Source organism: Lepisosteus platostomus, chromosome 3, assembly GCF_059453375.1.
Source record: "Lepisosteus platostomus isolate fLepPlt1 chromosome 3, fLepPlt1.hap1, whole genome shotgun sequence".
In the NCBI taxonomy this organism is placed as follows: domain Eukaryota; kingdom Metazoa; phylum Chordata; class Actinopteri; order Semionotiformes; family Lepisosteidae; genus Lepisosteus; species Lepisosteus platostomus.
Genome location: NC_142613.1, coordinates 38,097,483 through 38,117,045, shown reverse-complemented (window position 1 = coordinate 38,117,045; position 19,563 = coordinate 38,097,483). Strand labels below are relative to the sequence as shown.

Here is a 19,563-nt window from a genome sequence, read left to right as displayed (position 1 = left end):
AATTTACAAAACTACACATTTTCAAAGGATAAGGTATAATACAACATATCTCATTAGAGAAGAATTCAAAGGTTTTGATGAATAGGTAATATAATTTAATATAATTTTTAGATATTAAGCTGCTGGGTGCAGATCACCCAGATCTGAAAACCACCAACTTCTGATTTAACCCATGTAATGAAAACAGTGAAAATAAACACATCTATCCCTTCTGACTGGATGTTTGTGTGAGCAGAAAAGATTTACCTATATTTTCTTAAAGTCTGTTTTGCTGTGTGGGAAATGTGCCTCTTTATATCAATTGTAAATTAGCTTCAAAGAGATCATTGAAGTTATTGTTTTTACTATCAACATTCTGAAAATATATATGTAAAATAAATGGTTTGCAGAATGTCCTCAACTAATAACTCTTAATTTGATGTAGACCTTACATTTGGAAACAATTACCCATATTATCTGTGACTTAACTTTAACCCTTATTTTACTACTACCTGACATTAGGATTTTTAAAGGTAGGTACCACGGTTGAAAATACTTTCATTGTGAAAAGGAAACTCGCAGTTTAATTTTACAGCAGTTTGCTGTCAGTAGTAGCTTGGAATACCAAAGCTAACTCATACAACTATAAAATATTATTTCATGTATAATCTGTTTGGCCTGTAAAATATCACAAAACTGTGCATACATACTATACTGCCATAGCTACAGTAGTTGTTAGACTGCATCAAAGTGTGTCTTTTATTAAATACTCGTTATTATTCAACCATAGTCTTCAAGTTATAAAAGTCTATAAGTTATAGCATTGCTGTAGGTGTCATTATCGTGTTAATACAGTTAACATATGGTGGATGAACTAAAATGGCTCCTTAAATACCATTTTGTTCTCACAGCTAAGGCCACATCTGCTTCAGGAGCCACTGAAACCTTGGCTGGTTTCATCCCCCTCGAACCTGCTTTGCACTTGCACCTCTCCGGTAGCAGCAAAGCTTTTTTACCCACAAGGGATTGCCACATTTCATGTAACTGCACACTTGGGCAAACTTGGCCAGTTAATTTCACGCTCGGTAGGTATAGTTATAGTAACAGTATGACAAGTGTTGAAATTGGGTTCTTTCTTAAATCAAAATGGCAGCCACACCACTATTTTGGTCTGTTGTCATATGTTTCCCATCTCACAAACAGTTATTGTGCAAAACCCATCTTGCCAACTAAATCTAAAATGGTTAGCAGTTCTTCTCACAATTGAAATATTGCTATACACAAGTTCCTTTACAAGCCAGAACAACTGCCTCACTGCCATTTTTCACTTCATTTCAAACTGCTGGTCTTGGGAAATGGCACCCTGGTTACGCTGACACTTCCGCAGCTTGCATGTTACAGAAATACCATTTCTTTCTGCATCAGGTGATTGTGAAGCCTGTTAGGGCTTGTATTCCTTGGAAGTCTTCAAAACTGATAACAGCTTTCCAATTTAAATCGATTTGCTGGTGATAGCACTTTGATAAGGTAATGCAGGTTCCTCATGGAAAGGGGCGATCTTCCTGTTTTTATGTGCAGGTAGCAAATCTTTGATACAATCAGGCACCACTGGTCTTTTTATCTGCCCTGTACAAGCTACAGATAAAAAACACAAAACGACATGGCGTTGCACAACCAGTTTAGAGCACCACTTAGGATTATGTCCGTAATGAATTAGAATGAAGCTAGGTCATGTCCAGGGAAGTACGGTAGCTATTGTATTTTCCTGTCAAGGAAAGCTACGTTTTATTTTGATATCCATCCATTATCTAATCACTTTATCAAATTTAGGGTCACAGGGGAACCAGAGTTATTGGGCTCAATGACAGGATACACCCTGGATGGGACACCAGTCCACTGCAGGACAAACGCTGGCACAGATATAGACACACACACTAAGACCAAGACCAGTTTTCCCAAGAACCCAATTAATCCACCAGTATGTCTTTAGAGTAAACAAGAACCTGGAGGAAACCCAGCATAGGGAGAACATAGGATGAACATATAAACTCCATGTAGTTAGTACCCCAAAACTGAAGCCTACCTGTCAATTTTAAAGCATTCATCTCCAGTGAAATGGTTCCTCCAATTCTTACTGAATTTTTAAACAAATAATGTGACAGGAAAATGATACAATTATAAAGAAACATGATTTATTTAGAGTTTAGTACACTTCTTATGAAAACTGTGTGAGCCTGTTCTATTCTGAATGAAGCATACAATAAAATATATTTTTTACAGATCTCTGCAGCACAATTACTGGTTTCATTATGTCCCCTAGTTATTCAGTCCTTACCTTTCAGGGTTTTGTGTGCACAGCTATTAAAGGAATGCTTTTGCCTTTATGAATTAACATGAAATTCACAATGTATGATGACTAATTGAAATGTCTTTTCTGGTACAGAAAAAGTTTCTTTAGTGTTCTATTTTACAGTTTTATATTAGACATCTACATACATCATCACAACACCCCCCAAAAAAAGGATACCCGAAGTCTAATGTCTTTTAAAGAACAGTCTCACACGATGATTAACAAAGCTTTTTGCTAGAGTGCAAATTTTCTTCATTGTTTTCTACCTCCAAGCACATACTGCTGAAATTTCAATACTATTTTAAAAGGAAAGAAATGCACATTTCCTTTCCATGCTTGTCTCTTACTATAAATTTAAACCTTTAGAGAGTTACAGTAGATGCCACTCATTTACAACCTCTTGTTACTCAGCAGAATGTTTTTATGCGGACGTTGTAAATAACGGTTCAATTTTCAACATGTACACGAAACAGCAATATTAAACAGTTGTAGCAACGTGCCATGGTTAAAATTATGGTTAAAAATAACCATAATCCTCTAATAAACAAAGTGGGTGAAAAAAACAAAATGAAGGTGTACACAATATATAAAGCACAATATATAAACCAAAAATACACAATGTTTTTTTATGAGTAAATAAAAATAGTGCTTTACCATCTCAGGTGAAAATGAGCAAATTTAAAATTGTCCAATGTGTTGTTTTGTACAATTTTAGTAATATAAAAAAACTCAACACATACTGTATAAAACTATCAGGACCCAAGAAAGGAAGAGTATATTAAACTGTCTAAAAAGTAACATATATAGAACAAAATGATGACTTACTCACAATCACTGCTGATATACATAAGCTGCACAATGTAGACTGCTACTTGCAATAAATCTGATGTCCCACCTCTCAGTTTTTATACATACGATAGGTGCACCATCCATTTAAACAGGCCTAGTATTTCTTCTTGCTTTTTAAGTCCTGGGTTCTAACAGAACCTCAAGAATGCAAATTGTACTGAAAAAGAAAGAGGTCCACATTTTTAAAAGCAATTATATAGAATTCAGAAATTACAACATAAAGCACATGTACAACGATCCTGCTGCTACACCTCAGAAGAGACTTTAGCCCCTTAAAAATCCTAAATAAGCTATTAGCAATCTGCATCTACAGGAGTTCCTTCGAGTTGACAGGAAGAGACTGGTTTCCAAGAAGATGTTGCAAATAGAGAACTGTATTTTTCAGGTCTGCTAATAAGTGGCATTCACTGTACCTTCACAGAAAAAGGGAACAAACTTTGCTCTAGAGCAAAAAACTTTGAAACATTTTCAATCTATAAACCAAACACTTTCTTTTTCTTATTTACTCTTCAGCTTGTGTTCTTTAAGAAGTCTTTTCACCACAGATAATTCTAATGTGTTCAATGAAACTGAACATGGCCTTTTTGTGTGTACAAATGTAGCAAAGCTACCTGCCTGCTGCTGTCAAGGTGTTTCTTTCTATGTGACACTATGTGAAACTTTAATTAGTAATAAGATTTGTCAACCAAATAAGGCCATGGTTATTGAAAACAAAGATCATCTGAAGTTCATGTGGACAGTTTCTTATCCCAAACAAAAAAAAAATAAAAGCATATTAATTGAACAAATCTGCAAGTAGCAGATGTCTGGCAAAAGATAATTCTGGCTTTGCCACTTTATTCAAAATTTTATGTTTAAAAAAAATTAAGTTTCAATTCTAAAGGCATTATGCTCAGGCTAAACAAAATATCCACACAAGCTTGCCAGACAACCACTGCATCCTTATTGCAAAAAAGCCCTTTTATATAAGACTAGGTAGTGTATCAATAAGGTTTAATCCACGTGTGAAAAATACTGAGTGTCAGACACCACCCTAAGAATCCACAAAAAGACATTCAAATGAATTCTATACATATTAAAAAGGTATTTCCCAAATATACCTTTGATCACTCATTTATATGAAAGTGTGCCACATCCTGTTTGTGTTAGTCCAACCTGTCAGGAGACTCATACAGAATACATTAATTTGTTGTCAGGGAGTGTTTATTGTGATCCTTTTGATAGTAGAAGCCGGAAGTAGCTCCCCTTAAAAATAAAAAAGCTGCTTGAAGCTGGTTATTGGAATGTTGTTGCTTAAGTCAACACTTAGGCTGCTGGTATCCATTTTGCTTAATAATACATCATGTATTTCTTCCGTCATCTCAGAATTTAGTATGAAGCCGTTAGGTATGTACAGTAACCTGCCTCTGAAGGCTTTTCAACAAGCACTTCAGCCACTGTAGTTGGTAAGTATTGCATGAACAGGGCAGCCACCAAGCCACAGCATGACTGATGCTCTTTAAAGAAAGAGCTTGACAGCTGTACCAGGGATTTATGAGTGGTTGCACTGTGGCTTTGGTGGCTATGTTTAGTATTGCTGTGGAGGCATGATGGGAAGGAACAGCAGATCTGCTGAGTAGCTCTGCTGTACGCAGACACAGTGCTCAGGAGTGGTGTTTGATGTCCCCTTCACATGTAACGCTGCCTGTGAACCCAGTTAGTCTTTATGCAGTGTCTGGTGGAGATGAAGATAGAGTGGTTTCTTTGTCAGAAGATGGAGTTTCTTTCTTTTGAAGTCCGTTGGCTTCTTGTACCTTTAGGAGTCAAACGAAAAGGTCAGTGTGGGTGAAAAACGTACATACCTGTAGACACAACAAACTAGAATCAATACATGCATCTGAAACAAAAACAAAAATCGGACTTCGCATTCAAGCCTTCAAAGATACTGCTTTGCAAATCTCTCCCAATTCTACAAATGAACCTCAGTCCAAGCCCTGCTTATTAAATCCCTTTCAATGACTTTTTGTTAACCTTTATAATCTTTTTATTCAACCATAAACCTTCAAATCATTTACCATGGTATGACACTATTTGACAGTTTGACAATATTATAAAACCTTTAAAGCCACCCGCAGGATATTTCATTGGTTACTGTTACAGAAAACAAACATAATGCTAATTACTCAGCTCAACACAATTGAGATGATATACTGTACAATAATGCAATACCTGAATATATACAAGAATACCAAAATACTCAGGAAACCAGCAGCTACTCTCAATCCCACAAGTATACATCAAAAACATTTGCTCCCACATTTTATGATTTACTGTAACTTAATGCCAAAAAAACCTACACAAACACCTGAAACAAGCAATTAATGCGAAACACAAAAAACAGCACAATTCAAGGCATGCATCCCAACAATGATAACAGGGACCTTTTAAAGGCTTTTAACTCCCACCAATACCTGAGGCATTTGAAAAATATCACTGCTATATTCAAACTACTGTACAACTGAAATACAGTACAAAATATATTTTTGTGTTTGAGAAGTGATACTTCATGGTTTCAGTGCATTCAGGAATGACATTTTTTACATATATGCTGTAGTGCAACTTTATATTTTGTCAAATTAAAATTAAATAATTGCATGGCAAAAAAGGGATTATGGCTTTGATTGACACTTTTTGACTGTTTTGGGTTTCATTTCTAAAGTCATTGTATACTAGCAACGACATATCTTTGTATAAATACACATTTTAACTGCAATTACAAATTATTCCACTATCCTAGGGGCTGCAAATCATACATTATGAGTGCAAAACATAAATAAATTACAATTACCCAACTCAATACCCACCAACTGTTGACAATACCTAACAATTACCAAACTTTTAAAATATTTTAAAACTCACTAACAATCAGGTTATTGAGACCGTGTTGATATTATTATTATTATTATTATTATTATAATAACATGAATTGGCAGCTCTCATACTGAAGTGCTCTCAGTGCTGCTGCTCTTGAATTGACTCATACCACAGATGTTCATGTTTTAATTGGAACGGTGTTACAGTACAAAAAGATGCAAGGTGGGATTCCATAAATTTGTGATAAAAATTTGCAAACATCCATGACTTTGGTTTCCTCTTTTTCTAAAACGGCCAGCTTCCATATCACTCTGCAACTCACAACTGCAACTGACTGAAGCTAAGCAGATGTGAGCCTTGTCAGTACCTGAATGGGAGACTCCTGGGAAAAACTAAGGTTGCTGCTGGAAGAGGTGTTAGTGGGGCCAGCAGGGGGAGCTCACCCTGCAGTCCATATGGGTCCTAATGCCCCAGTATAGTGACAGGGACACTGCTGTAAACAGGCGCCGTCCTTCGGATGAGACGTAAAACCGAGGTCCTGACTCTCTGTGGTCATTAAAAATCCCAGGGTGTTTCTCGTAAAGAGTAACCCTGTAACCCTGGAGTCCTGGCCAAATTTCCCATTGGCCCTTACCAATCATGGCCTCCTAATAATCCCACTCTATGAACTGGCTTCATTACTCTGCTCTCCTCCCCACTGATAGCTGATGTGTGGTGAGCGTTCTGGCGCACTATGGCTGCCGTCGCATCATCCAGGTGGATGCTGCACATTGGTGGTGGTGGAAGGGAGACCTCCATTACCTGTAAAGCACTTTGAGTGGAGTGTCCGGAAAAGCGCTATATAAGTGTAAGCAATAATTAATAATTATTATTAAAACACATAACTTTCTCCTTGCAGTTTGGTGCTGGATATAAGAATCACGGGCCTCTCATTCCTGAGGAACAAGGTGCCAGAACGAACGTGAACTTTCTTTGTGAAATGGCACTTACAGTTCTATAACAATGGAACCAGGTTTGATCTCATCCATTTCCATGAAGGCAAAACATTTTGTGCTGGTAAACCTTTTCTTGGGTTTGTAGTGCTTAAATTCAAAGAAAATAGCTGCCCCTGAAACACAGGTCAAGGATATCAATGAATTTCAGAATCCCCTGTATGACAAACACCTGCCCAAGCAAAATCATGTCTTCAAAGCTGAAACATGGATATGCATACCTTACTTTAGGAATGTTTGTTTTCTAACATATTCCATATAATGAAACAATACTCCCAGTGGTATATATATTCAATTTAAAAAACATGCTTATAAAATGTGACAGTTGTATAAACCTTTTTAAATCTATGCCAAGATTTGTTTATGGACATATTTAAAGAGCTAATATAGCTGGGTACATTCAATACAGTACAAAAGAAACTAGAAGTGAAAAGTAAATACCTTTAGGAAGTTTCTCAATATGTTTCTGAATTTCTACGTCCACATTAAAATGAATGTATGTGTCTTCTTTTCTGGAAGCCACTGGGGTATCTTGGACTGGGTTCAAATCGATGCCATTTAGATCTACAGTGAAACAAAACATGAATCTTGTCTGGTGTTTAGAAAGATAAAATGCCATGAGCAAAGGAACTTTATCTTTATCCAGGCACAACAAATCATTATTAATAATAAGAGTGATATGAGTTGGGGGGTACACTAGTGATATCAACATTGTATATTAAATAGCAATCAATATTCAGTATGGGACTGTAAAAAATGAAAACTCGTGGGATGGCTCACTCAGGATACCTGCTTAGGACTGGAGATCTATGCAATTTGCATATCTCCTGGTTACGTTGTGGGGTTGCAACACAAAGAACACAAGGAAGTATGTTGATAAGGCAGAGCTGGGGCATGAAGATGGTCTAAGAAGACAAGTGGCATAGGGATAGTGTGACAATCTGGCCCTTGGCTTCTGTATCCTGATTAAGAATCTTCTCTATATTTTAAAGAGGTCCTTTAAATGGCTTTCACATACATTTCTGCTTTCCACAACCTATTCCCATTTGTGGCCTTGGCTGGCATTACCGGCTGCCTTGCCACATATCCTCTCTGCCAGCTCACGTAACCAGTTTGAGTGGTTGGAAACGCGAGGCAGTGGGTCCTGGAAAGAGCACCATCATTGCCGTGAGAGACACCAGAATGATGCTTTAGAGTAAAGCAGTATGGGAGGAACTGCGTAGTAATACGAGTATTCCTTTTCCGACTTCATCCAGACAAGGGGCACATGGTCAGTCAACAAGGTGAATTCCCATGCCAGCAGGTAGTATTTGAGGAATTCCATTGCTCACTTCAACAGCAGGCCTCTTTCTCAACTACTGCATACTTGAGCTCTCTAGGGAGAAGGTTTCTGCTGAGATAGATAGCAGGATAGTATGATCCTTCTCTCATTTGAGACAAGACTGCACTGAGGCCTCTCTCAATCAGTCTGTAAGTAGAACTATTTCATAAAGTGAGGCTTTGATCACTACAGGCTCAGAACACAGGCTGACTTGGCCTTTGAGGTCAAATGACTGGTGTTTGGAGCCATTTTCTTTGTGAGGTCTGTTAGGGCACTTGCACTCTCAGAACACTGGGGAATAAACCTTCTATAATAGGATGTGGACTTGGTCCTTTGTTTTAGGGGTTAAACTTTTCTGTATGGCTCTAATTTCTTTCCAATTGAGGGTTAACCTGATCATTGCCTACTGCATACCCCAGATATTGGGTATGCTTGAAGCCCGGTTTACTCTTCAGGGGGTTCACATGAAGTCCTGCTTTTCTTTTCTAAGCTGTGGGTTAACGTCTGGCCGTACTTCAGATGTGTGTCCAATTCTTCACTGAAGATAACCAGATCGTCAATGAAGCCCATGAAGCCCATGTGCAACCACAAAAGGTTATGATCATCCATTAAACATGGCAGAGACTCCAAGCAATCAAAAGGGCAGGACTTTGTACTGTATAGCCCAGTAGGGGATTCAAAAGCTGGTTTGGGGTTTGCATGAGGTGACAAGGGTTCAGGGAGGTCAAATAGCACAAATTTCCCAGCCTTTCCAGGAGGTCATCCACTCTCGACATGGGATATGCATCAAATTTGGAGACCACATTCAGTTTTCAGACGTCATTGCAAAAAAAGTCATGTTCAATCGGACAACAAAAACTAGAGCAGGGAATGTTGCACGGCTTGATGATGTCTAGCTGTAGTATTTCCTCAATTTCCTGTTGCACTTATTCTCCTCTGGAATTCTATACGGTGGCATGCAAACAAGACTCCTGGGTGAGTCTCAATGATCTGGGTTCTCTCAGTTCAATTTTTTTTTAAAAACAGCAGCACTCTGCTGGAGAAACAGAAGGAGAACATTTCTCTCACCCCAGTGCATTCATTAACCCCAGAAAAGGAAAGATGCTTTAATTAAGTCTGGCTCTCTCCAGGCCTTAAACAAATTTACATGATAAACCTGTTCTTCTTCCAATCCAGCTCGTAAATCATATAGTTGACAGGGCCAATTTGCTCAGTTACCTCATAAGGTCCCTACCAATGGACATGTACTTTACATCTGGGGGTAGAAAGAAGCAGTATCACACTATCCCTAGTGTGAAACTGTCGTGCCTGTGCCTGTAGGCTGTAGTATATGTTTGTCCCTCCTAAGCCTTCTTTAAACATTTTTATGAGAGTAATGACCTTGGCTTAGAATCATTAAAGGAAGAGGACATCAAAAGGCAACTGGGCCCTGGAAGATTTTCTCAAGACGGTTTCTGTGCTCTGTTGGTCTCTCGTTGCAATCTATTGGTCTCCTATTGCAATGTAACTGACTTAACCAGGGTTTTGATAACATCATCCATTTAAAAAAAATCATCTAGCCACTAGGGAACGATCCCGTTGATAACACCACTTGTGACAAGCTGGCCTTGGCCTCTGTATATATATTTTAAAGTGGTCCTTTAAGTGGCTTTCAGATCAACTCCTGTTTTCCACAACCTAGTCCCACTGGTATAAGGAAAGGAAGATTCTTTTCTCTTTTCTATAGGCTCGACTTTTGATCAACAGTTACTAAGAAACAAATCTATCTTTTTAGCATACAATCATGCTGCTAGAGTATCAGAACTAACGCCCTTTAGCTTTTTTTTAATTCTTAGAAAATAGAGAACAGCTGCCAATGGTTAGAATATCCATGTGAATTATTCTCCTACTCGATTACGCATGTGGACATTTTTTCAACACTGGGTAGAGGTTGGAATTGATAGAATACTCAGATCACCCTCTTGTGGCCACAGAAGGAATTACTGTCTGCCTTGCCACAGGTAGAGAGAGGAGGAGGTGAATCAGACTGAGAAGTAGAACTACTCCGATGAATTCAGTTCTCAAACCAGAAAAAAAGAATATGATCATACCTTTGACACTAACTGTTATGTAGGGATCGATGCATTGTCCTGCATCCTTGAGTCCAATCTTTTCAATTTTTATTGTAAGTAATGTCATTCCAGGTTCTGAAGGTAACCTTGGCAACAGCGTACCTGATGAAACAATATTTTTATTTCAACAGCAAGAAACATCATGTATACAGAGTTCCATGGTGATCTGGCAGAATTCCATAGCCTAAAACGCCTCTCTATTTTAAAGTTGCACTCCAAACTACATAGAAACTAATATATAATTACAAATGTTACCATGAAGGTGAACAACGGATGAAAAACACAGTAAGAAATGTTCAACTGAAGTGCTTTTTGAGTTAAAAACACAAAAAATGTTGTACATGAATTGTAGCAGAAAAACAACAGTACCCTCTTTTAACACAAGCTCATTACAACTACAATACAACATCCATATTTTCTGGACAATGAATACCAAAGTTTTTCAAACTGTATATTAGATCTGTTGCAATTAGGATCTAGGTCAAATGTATAAAGCAAATAGTCTAGGGTAATATTATGAGAAATGACTAAGCAACAAAAAATAAATACATTTTAGCAAATGCTTAACAGTATTACTATACCTTGAAAAGCTGTGAATGTAGCAGGCAATGAGGAAAGTGTTGAAGCCATGCACAGGACCAACAGAAAAGGGTGTGAAAGAAATAATATGTATTACAAGCAACACAGCACTGACAAGCAACACAACACTGACAGGGCGAAAAAACATCAACTGTGGAAAAAACAAAGCATGTGGCTAAATGCACAACAGAAGGCAATCATACTTCTCACCAAACACAAGGCAGGCATGTCATTCTGTTAGTCTACCACAAGTAAAATAAAGAATACTGTACTTGTTTGGGGTTTCTATTTATTTACTTCCAGTATTCCACAAATCATTTTTTACACTTGTTAAAGTCATCGAGAGTGCTCCTTTCCTTATTGCAACCTTTGTAAAACCCCTGTCTTGTTAATTACTCAAATTACAGGCTGCATAAAACGCATAAAACGATAACACAGCACAATTTGAACACTGACTTTACCCGGAACTCTAGAGGGGAAGGAATCAGATGAGCCTGACCCTGCTGCTACATCATCCTCTTCTTCCACTTCCAAATTCTCTTCCTCGCCAGGGGCTAGAATTTTCCTAAAAATAACAGTAATAACAATAACAATACATACATCCATTTTGCTTGTTTTGGAGTCTAAAGTAACATACTGTATTTAAAACTTAGGTGTCGATTGTACTCTTTATAAGTTGCTTGAGCTTAGACACTTTTGTGAGAGAAAACAGTACATCTGTATGTAGATAACTAGCAAACAGAGGAATAAATCCTGTGGGAAATGACTAAATTCCTTCCAACAGGGAAAGGTAATTCAACAGAGCAGACATGGCTCTGGATTTTATTTTCCTAAAGAACACCCTTGTGGAATGACATTTAATGAGGCTCAGCCATAAACATCATTTGGCAATAACAAAAGTATAAACAACAAGTAAAATACAGCATTTAAAATAATTTTGTCTAGACAATGCCGTTAGGCCAAAATGCAATCAAACGTGCTACATACAGTACATTTAAAATATACATTTTTCTCAAAGTAAAAAGATGTGTTTAATTTGTAATTATTTAAAAAGTACATAAAATCAATTAATTTGAAGCATGAAAATACATTGGGACAAGGTTTCTATTAAAAAATAAACGGTTTTACCAGACACGCCTAACTATTTATAACAGCTTTTACAAAGCGGTAGAAAATGACAGATAAACACAAATGCTCTCTAGTTTATGTTAGTAAACATAAATTACATCGTAACTAATACATAATTATAAATGTTATCATAAAGGTGAATAATGACTGAGGAAAACTGTAAGAAGTTTGTGTCCAACTGAAGAATGCTGTGTGTTGTTCCTAAATGAAGGCGGTTCACAGCCAAAACTTTGTGTTTCTTTTTTTTTTACTTTTCAGCCTGGAATTAATCTTGTTCCATTTGTCTGGTTATACAATATATAAACTTGTATGGTTAATATTTCATACTGAAAAGCTCTAAAATGCAACAAATGAGTATTAGAACCAAAAGCATTTGCTGAATTTTAAATATCTCTCAACATACTGTACATAATATATACAGTACAAGTTATATTACTTAATATAAATGGTTGGGTTTGACAGAATAAAGTCTAAGTGTATTGAGCTGCTTGAAATAAAAACTAATTGATATAGATAAGAAAGTTAAAAATTGACTATTTGAATGTGAACATCATACTCTTACAATGTTTGGGTCTCTTCTGAAAAAAAAAACATGGTTCTCACAAACTGATAATAGCAGCCTTGAAAACTGCTTTAATTCACCTTATGGGAAAGCAGAATCCAGTAAGGGTCAAGGAAGTGTGTAAAGTAAATGATGCACCACATCACAAAACAATCATAATTTGTTTCCATCAATTTTCTGAATGTAAATTACCACACCCTACAGATGTTTAGTGTGCAAAGTTTTTGATCATCAGACCCTGAGAGAGCCACAATCCAGCAGATCTTACAGGTCACCCTTGAAATCATCGGATTGTAATGACTTGGAACATATGCGAGTTGTGAATTAATTTAATAAGTTAACCCATTCAAGTAAGTCCAACACTGTGTAGCCTTAACACTAGCTAACTGTGTTAAGACTACACAGTGTTGGTCTTTTGTTTCAAATGTTCTCTAAACTCAGCAAATTAACTGAACAAATCACCTACTTAAATGGTAAAAGTCAAAACATTCCAGGTGCATAAAAAATTGGTTTTAAGGCTGACACATTAAACCTGCTGTTCTGCATCACTCCAGGACCCAGGTCAGCCAAAACTACAGTAAATGCCACTCTAGTTAGAGGAAGAATGGTTCCACTAGCTGTCCAAAACACGATATCAAACAGTTCTGAGATATTTAAATGGATGGCCTGTCAGTCACTCAGAGAGTTGATAATGCAGCAGAGGCTCTGTCATATGTGCAAGAGACAATGACAGCATAGCATGGACAGAGGACACTAAATAAAGAGCAAAGCTAAACAAAAAAACTTTTGTTTAGCAACTTTTTAATCTATTGTAGTGTAGCTGCATACACTAGCAGCTGACTGGGTGAAGTACAATTCCCCGTGCTGTAATTTATATAAGTGTGTGTACCTGAGTGAACAGAGCATGTAATGTAATACATGTATATGTTTTATTATAGTAGCTAATGGTGTGCTTTTATAGATCTTTTTTCCCGGATACCAGAACACCAAATGATTGTTAGCTGTAGAAAAATTAACAAAGCAGTCCCCATATAACACTGCTAAACCTACTGGTTTTACAAGCATTAATCACCACATTTAAGCTAATTTAAGATAACTGTTTCCACAGATTTGTTATAATTAGTCTGTGACACCAGCCACAACATTTCTATGAGTGATTATGCATCTTCCTTGAAAACAATTGCAATGGAGCATGTTGGTTTAAAAAATGTGAACAGAAAAGCACAGAAATAAAAGCAAAGTACACATTGAAACTTATTTTACCTTAATGGCACAGGCTGCACATCAAAGGGAAAGTCTTTGTTATAAGTAAGAATATTCTTAATGACTGTTAACAAAGAGAAGAAAAAAAGAGATCAATAAAAAAGTTTGATCCTTACATAAAGCAGAGTATAGAGTCAGTAATCTAAACTTTCTCCTATACCACCACTATGAAACTTGGTAAAACCTTTTACCATTTACCTTATTTCTTTTTTTGACCGTGCAAGGGTTTAGTGTTCTTCACTGGGCCCCACCTTGCTTTTACTAAGAGTTCACTGTGCTTCATTAAATTTTACTCTGCTACATTACTTTTGTAAGACTAAAGATACACTAACATACTAACAAAATTTAATCTGGTCTCTGCATCAGACAGGTAATTTCAACAGCCGCTTCCAAATCAGAAAGAGTTTAATTTGAACATTTAAATGAATAATTTAAACACAGCTTGATGTTATGTTGTTTACATTGTAAGAAAACAGTATATTAAGGAGAGCCTTTATGACTTAATTGTGAGAAATGATATGATTTTTCAGTCCAGTGCCAGTTTATCACTGATTGCCACTGAAACCAAGTGTGCAATCTGAAACATATTCAGTCTGACACAGTTGTGGCTAGGAGAACAACATCTGTCAAATTCAGTTAGAGCTTAAATTCTGAAGAAAAATCAGTGCGATTAATAAAACTTGGGGGTGTTCATCAAAATAAAACAATAAAACAGGGCACCATATCACAAATGCTCTACAGTTAAAAACATCTGATGATAACATTATCAGAACTGGCGTCCAGCAAAGTCCTTTGCCACAGTGGAACCTATTCTTGTAACACAAGCCTGAAAATATTCCCAATGCATGGGTCAGATTTTGTATTTGCGGCTGCATCTAGCTGCTAAAGCCAAAAAATGCACACACAAATGTGGTATTCATTCACACCCTTTAATCAGCCTACGTAAACATTTCTTGATCTCCAGATCCTAGGTTGGACATTAAGATATACATACTGGGTTCCAGTTTCTTTAGATCTTCCAGCTTGAACTCCTCTTGGGACTGGGTACACTGATGAATACGAAAAAGATAAACATGATGTCAAGTGTAATCTGTCATAACCTCACATCAGTAAAGCATAATGCAGATGAAAGTACTGTAGCAGCAACACTGTTTAACAGAGCTCAACAATTAATTGAAATGCTTACTTTGACAAAGAAAAAGCAAAAGAGGAATGTGCTTAATGTTTTTTTTTAATCCTTGCAATTCAAATGTTCAAAGAGTAGATACATTGTTGTCCACTAGATAGATAGATAAGACTTTATTGATCCCGTAGGGAAATTGATGTAAATTTTCACTACTGTGAAAATTTGTCTTTGGCTTCTCCCATAAAAGAAAACACACAAGCGAAACATTAAAGTCACATAAAATCACACAAAGTACATGAACACAACAACAATATAAAATAAATAAATAAATGGATAAATAGGTGGTGAGGGAACTATATTTAATCTATATACATTCTTGAGCAGCTTTACTGCACAAGGGAGAAAGGACGTTTTATAAATGTTTATTATTTTCTACATGTTTATTTAGTTTAATGTATTAAACTAAAATACAAGACTTCCCCTGGACAGGATCCAACCCCATCACAGGTAAGTGTGGTAGCTCTACAAAGGTGGTGGCAATGGCACCTGACCTGACTTACCATCAGATGATAAGATCCACACCATCCGCTGTTGCAGTAAAGCCCATGCCATTATTCTGGGTCCCAACCATCCTGGCCACAAATTGTTCTACCCTCTTAGCTCTGGCAAGCAGTAGCGTGCCATTATAGCACGGACCATTAGGCTTATGAAAAGCTTCTACCTATAGCAGTGCGCATCATTAACATTCAACTGCGTAATGCCTGAGGATTCAATGCACCTCTGCACTCTTTACTTGTATTTATTGTCATGTGCATTTAATGTTCTGTGCTATCCACTGTATTGTATTGTGCTTTGTTGATCTATCATTATTTGCCATTATTTACTGTTTTGTACTGTGCACATGGTGTGAAAGTGTTGTGTATTCTACTGTGCCTTCCCTGAGAGAAAAGCACTAATGTGCTTCATTGCCTATAGTAATTCAACACAGCACCAATTCGGAACAGTAGGAACAACAGAAGAACAAATTTTGACATATACCCCAGACATCCCATGCATTGGTAGTGTTATAAGCTCCATCAAACCCAGTGGTCTGATAAGACTTTGCTACTGCCAGCTTGTTTGAAGCTTAGCGAGGTCCACACGAAGATGCCTAGCCTCTAAATTCAGTCAATGCTTGAAACACATCTTCCTGGAATGGTGTTCCAGGATGCACCTATTAAAAATATGCTTATCCTCTGAACCAAGACAATTGACAATTGCGGAAAAAGAGTAATTACCTGCAAGGCTGCACTTCGCATTTCAAGGCATGTTGCAAGCTTTCCTAATGTTTTCTAAAAAAAGACAAAACAGACCAAAACTGTAATCATCCTGAAACAAAAGAACATGTTTTCTCCTAAATGAGAGAATATTTTAGTTCTACTTCATTAATAGACTTTAAGTATGAGCTCCTTAAATATATATTGTAGTTCCTAGTATCTCTGTTGTTTTTATGTTTTCCTCCTCCTTTTTCACTAAAAAAAACCCGCCAATCACAAAAATACACATAAACAAAAAGCAATAATCTGTACACAAAAATTAATGGACTTGATGGATTTTTTTGGAAAAAATAAAAGGGTGCTTTGGAATTTAAGTTTGAAAATCTTCATGTTTATCCTATGTTGATGCAAACAACAAGAAAGAGGAATAAAGAGGTGTATTAAATAAATATTTATTTTAAAAACAACCTCATGCAATAGTGACAATACTCCTTTTGAGTCATCCGTACAAGCAAACATGATTCTTGAATAGAAACATTCCATTTACAGTAAATATTTATTAGCTTTTCACCACATGTTCAAAGGCTGAAATCCCCATTAGTAACTTAAACTCATTTTAAGATCTTAAATTACCAGCAAGACACGGTCAAACCAAAAAATCTTTCTTTGATGGCTAAGGCTGCATTAATATTAATTAATCATGCCTTTGTAAAATTCTCTGTCCAGCACTGATCTGGGCAGAATGGGACATTAGATGTACAGTATTAGAATGCTACTGGTACAGTACAGTATGTCTAATTCAATGCTAAAAAATGGAAGATAATAAACAACTGAATCACATTTTCTAATTTCAGCCCAAGACCTTTTTGTTTTTTTGGCTGTCCTGCACTTCTTCTCATTTCTCCTGTACTACATACAAACATATCTGAAGAAGACTCCACAGCTAAAACCCTGTGTTTCTTTTCCTTTCAGCCTGGACAAACCTTTACCCGTTCCTTTGCAGCCTACGCATGCTGACGCAGCTCCCTTCTCAAACTTCTTATGTAAAAACATGTTAATTTACAGCCAACAAGAGTCATCAAACCCATCTCTGAAGCGATAGTCATACTGTACTAGCTCCCCCCAGTTCCCTGTCACTGTTAGAGAGAATTCCCATTATGTTCTGGGAAGCGTTAGCTCCCTTCCAACTCAGTCAGCTTAGTGCCTGCTTTCACATACACCTACCAAAGGATTTTCTACATGAAAGACGTACAGTAGATTAGAGGAAAATGAAAGTGGTGGTTGCTCTGATGATCCTTTCTGGATGTTTCAAGTCATTTGTGAACACTGCTGTTCTGTCATTATAGGTTAGGAGCCGAACCTCAGAGGGATATGCCAGGCGATTCAACTGGCAGGCGCAATAAGACATTACCATCATACCTTCTGATCTTCTGTGAAGTCCGATGAATTGGAGGGGGACTGAACTTCTTTCTGAAGCTGCCTGGCAAGACTGATTAAACATAACAATATAAAACAATAGATTTTTTTTAAACGCATGTCCAAGTGCTCTGGTTTGTTTCCACAGTCCAAAGTCATGCTATACTGGTAAACTGGCCTCTCTAGACTTGGCACCTGTGTGTGAGCCCTGTGACAAACTGGCATTCCATCCAGATTGTATCCTGTTTTATGCCCTGTTCACTGCGACCCTATTTTTGACTAAGCAATTCCTGAAAACGGATGTTTTTTTTGGTTTATTTATATCCATTTTTATTCCAGCTAGCACAAACAAGGTTATGAGGGATAAAAAAAATACTCTGATATATATGTTTCAAATGTGTATGTATAGATTTTTTTTTTCTGACAAACCTCCTACCTTATTTTAAAAACAAACCCATCTGTTTGAGTTCCTCACAGATAAGTTTGCTATTTATTGATCCCACGCCGCCTCGTGGGCTAAGAATAAATCATTTTAAACTAAGAGCTCCAACATGTAGTTTTGAAGTGGCGCACACCCACATTTATAACTGCACAACAAAAATGCGGTATTAAAGTGACATTTTATTTCCCAAAACCACGTAGATTCCAAGACCAAACACAGTTTACAAACTGAGTAGCTATTAATCTTACTCCTGCCAACACTGCAGGGATTCTAAAGGTCAAGACAAACCGGCAATCCACTTGTAATAAATAAAAAAAGTTCAGAGTTAGCCTCATACTGTATTTCAGTTCTGAAACTATCGTGCTAGTACCTCTTCCTGACAGCATAAGACCTTTAAAGGCTCACCTAACCTGAAAAAAATCCATCCAGGGATGAGGAATCTGAGATTTTAAATAATGTGTTTTACCACCATACGGCACAGCGCTACATTGATAGTACAGTCCAGCCACAGAAGGCAGGGTGAAAATAATGACATATCCATCGAAGCTCCACCCAAAACAACGAGAGGGTGTGGTTGACAATACTGTTGATCTGTTTGAACGGAATTACTAAATCCTGTGTGCCGTCCAAATCTCACTGCATCTTGCAGAATAATAAAAATTAATGTTAGACATATCTCTAGCAAAACCGATATATTGTTGAAAGTTTTTCAATTAATCCATTATTCTGCAATGGTGTTAAAAATCATTTTGTTTCACCTACCCCTCTTGCAAGTGCTAAATGCAGCAAAGCTAAATTAAACAGTTACTTTTATGACCCTCAGATGCTAGCTTGGTTACAGGACGATCGTGACCAACAAAGGTGCCTGTATCTAAAGTAAAATAATGAGAGAAAAAACTAAGAATAACCGCGGGATTGACACCAACTGCCTCAAATCCTGCTTACTGCAGATGCTTCACGAAGTAAAACATACTGGTTTAGTTCGTCTATATTCATTTCATTATGCAACCCCCCACACACCTCCTGTTATTCGTCACATTAAAATGTTTTCAACTTACATTTGGTATTCATCAATTGCTTCCACTAACTGTCCCCACGAATCAAAGTCCGTGCCTTTTTTAAAACTCGCGTGCCATTTCTGGATAGTCTTATTCACATCTGACATTTTGACAAGTTGGTGTCGCAAAATACGTTTCAAGTTAGCATTGTAGATGGGTTCGAGCTTCCTCTTTGCATTATCGTGTGCCAGGTATAGGCATTCAGGCTAACCGGTGCTACCAACACCCCACACTGACCAAGCCCTTCTGCCTCTCAACCGAACCGTCAGCATGGAAAA

General features: G+C 37.1%; 1 protein-coding gene across 2 annotated transcripts; it reads right to left on the bottom strand.

The window, feature by feature from the left end:
• Positions 1 to 2,154: 2,154 nt before the first annotated feature.
• Positions 2,155 to 19,563, bottom strand: aida (axin interactor, dorsalization associated). Of its 2 annotated transcripts, none has more exons than XM_088625551.1 (10): positions 19,286 to 19,563; positions 17,789 to 17,858; positions 16,391 to 16,444; positions 14,982 to 15,036; positions 13,988 to 14,051; positions 11,487 to 11,599; positions 10,435 to 10,557; positions 7,465 to 7,587; positions 7,022 to 7,139; positions 2,155 to 4,971 (listed from the first exon to the last, which is right to left on the bottom strand). In XM_088625551.1, exons 1-10 carry the CDS (start codon positions 19,390 to 19,392, stop codon positions 4,875 to 4,877), a joined length of 924 nt encoding a protein of 307 aa, XP_088481677.1. In that variant the 5' UTR covers positions 19,393 to 19,563; the 3' UTR covers positions 2,155 to 4,874. The 2 variants fall into 2 exon arrangements, with proteins under 2 accessions (XP_088481677.1, XP_088481679.1); XM_088625553.1 differs by having other exon boundaries at positions 11,496 to 11,599.

What these genes read in the sequence shown, in the direction of transcription:
- aida (XM_088625551.1), bottom strand. Translation starts at nt 19,392, where the DNA reads ATGTCAGATGTGAATAAGACTATCCAGAAATGGCACGCGAGTTTTAAA. An exon ending in GTGCAGCCTGTGCCATTAAG is followed by an intron (nt 11,600 to 13,987) that starts GTAAAATAAGTT and finishes TGTTATTTTTAG; the next exon opens with GAAAATTCTAGCCCCTGGCG. An exon ending in CATAACAGTTAGTGTCAAAG is followed by an intron (nt 7,588 to 10,434) that starts GTATGATCATAT and finishes GTTTCACTGTAG; the next exon opens with ATCTAAATGGCATCGATTTG.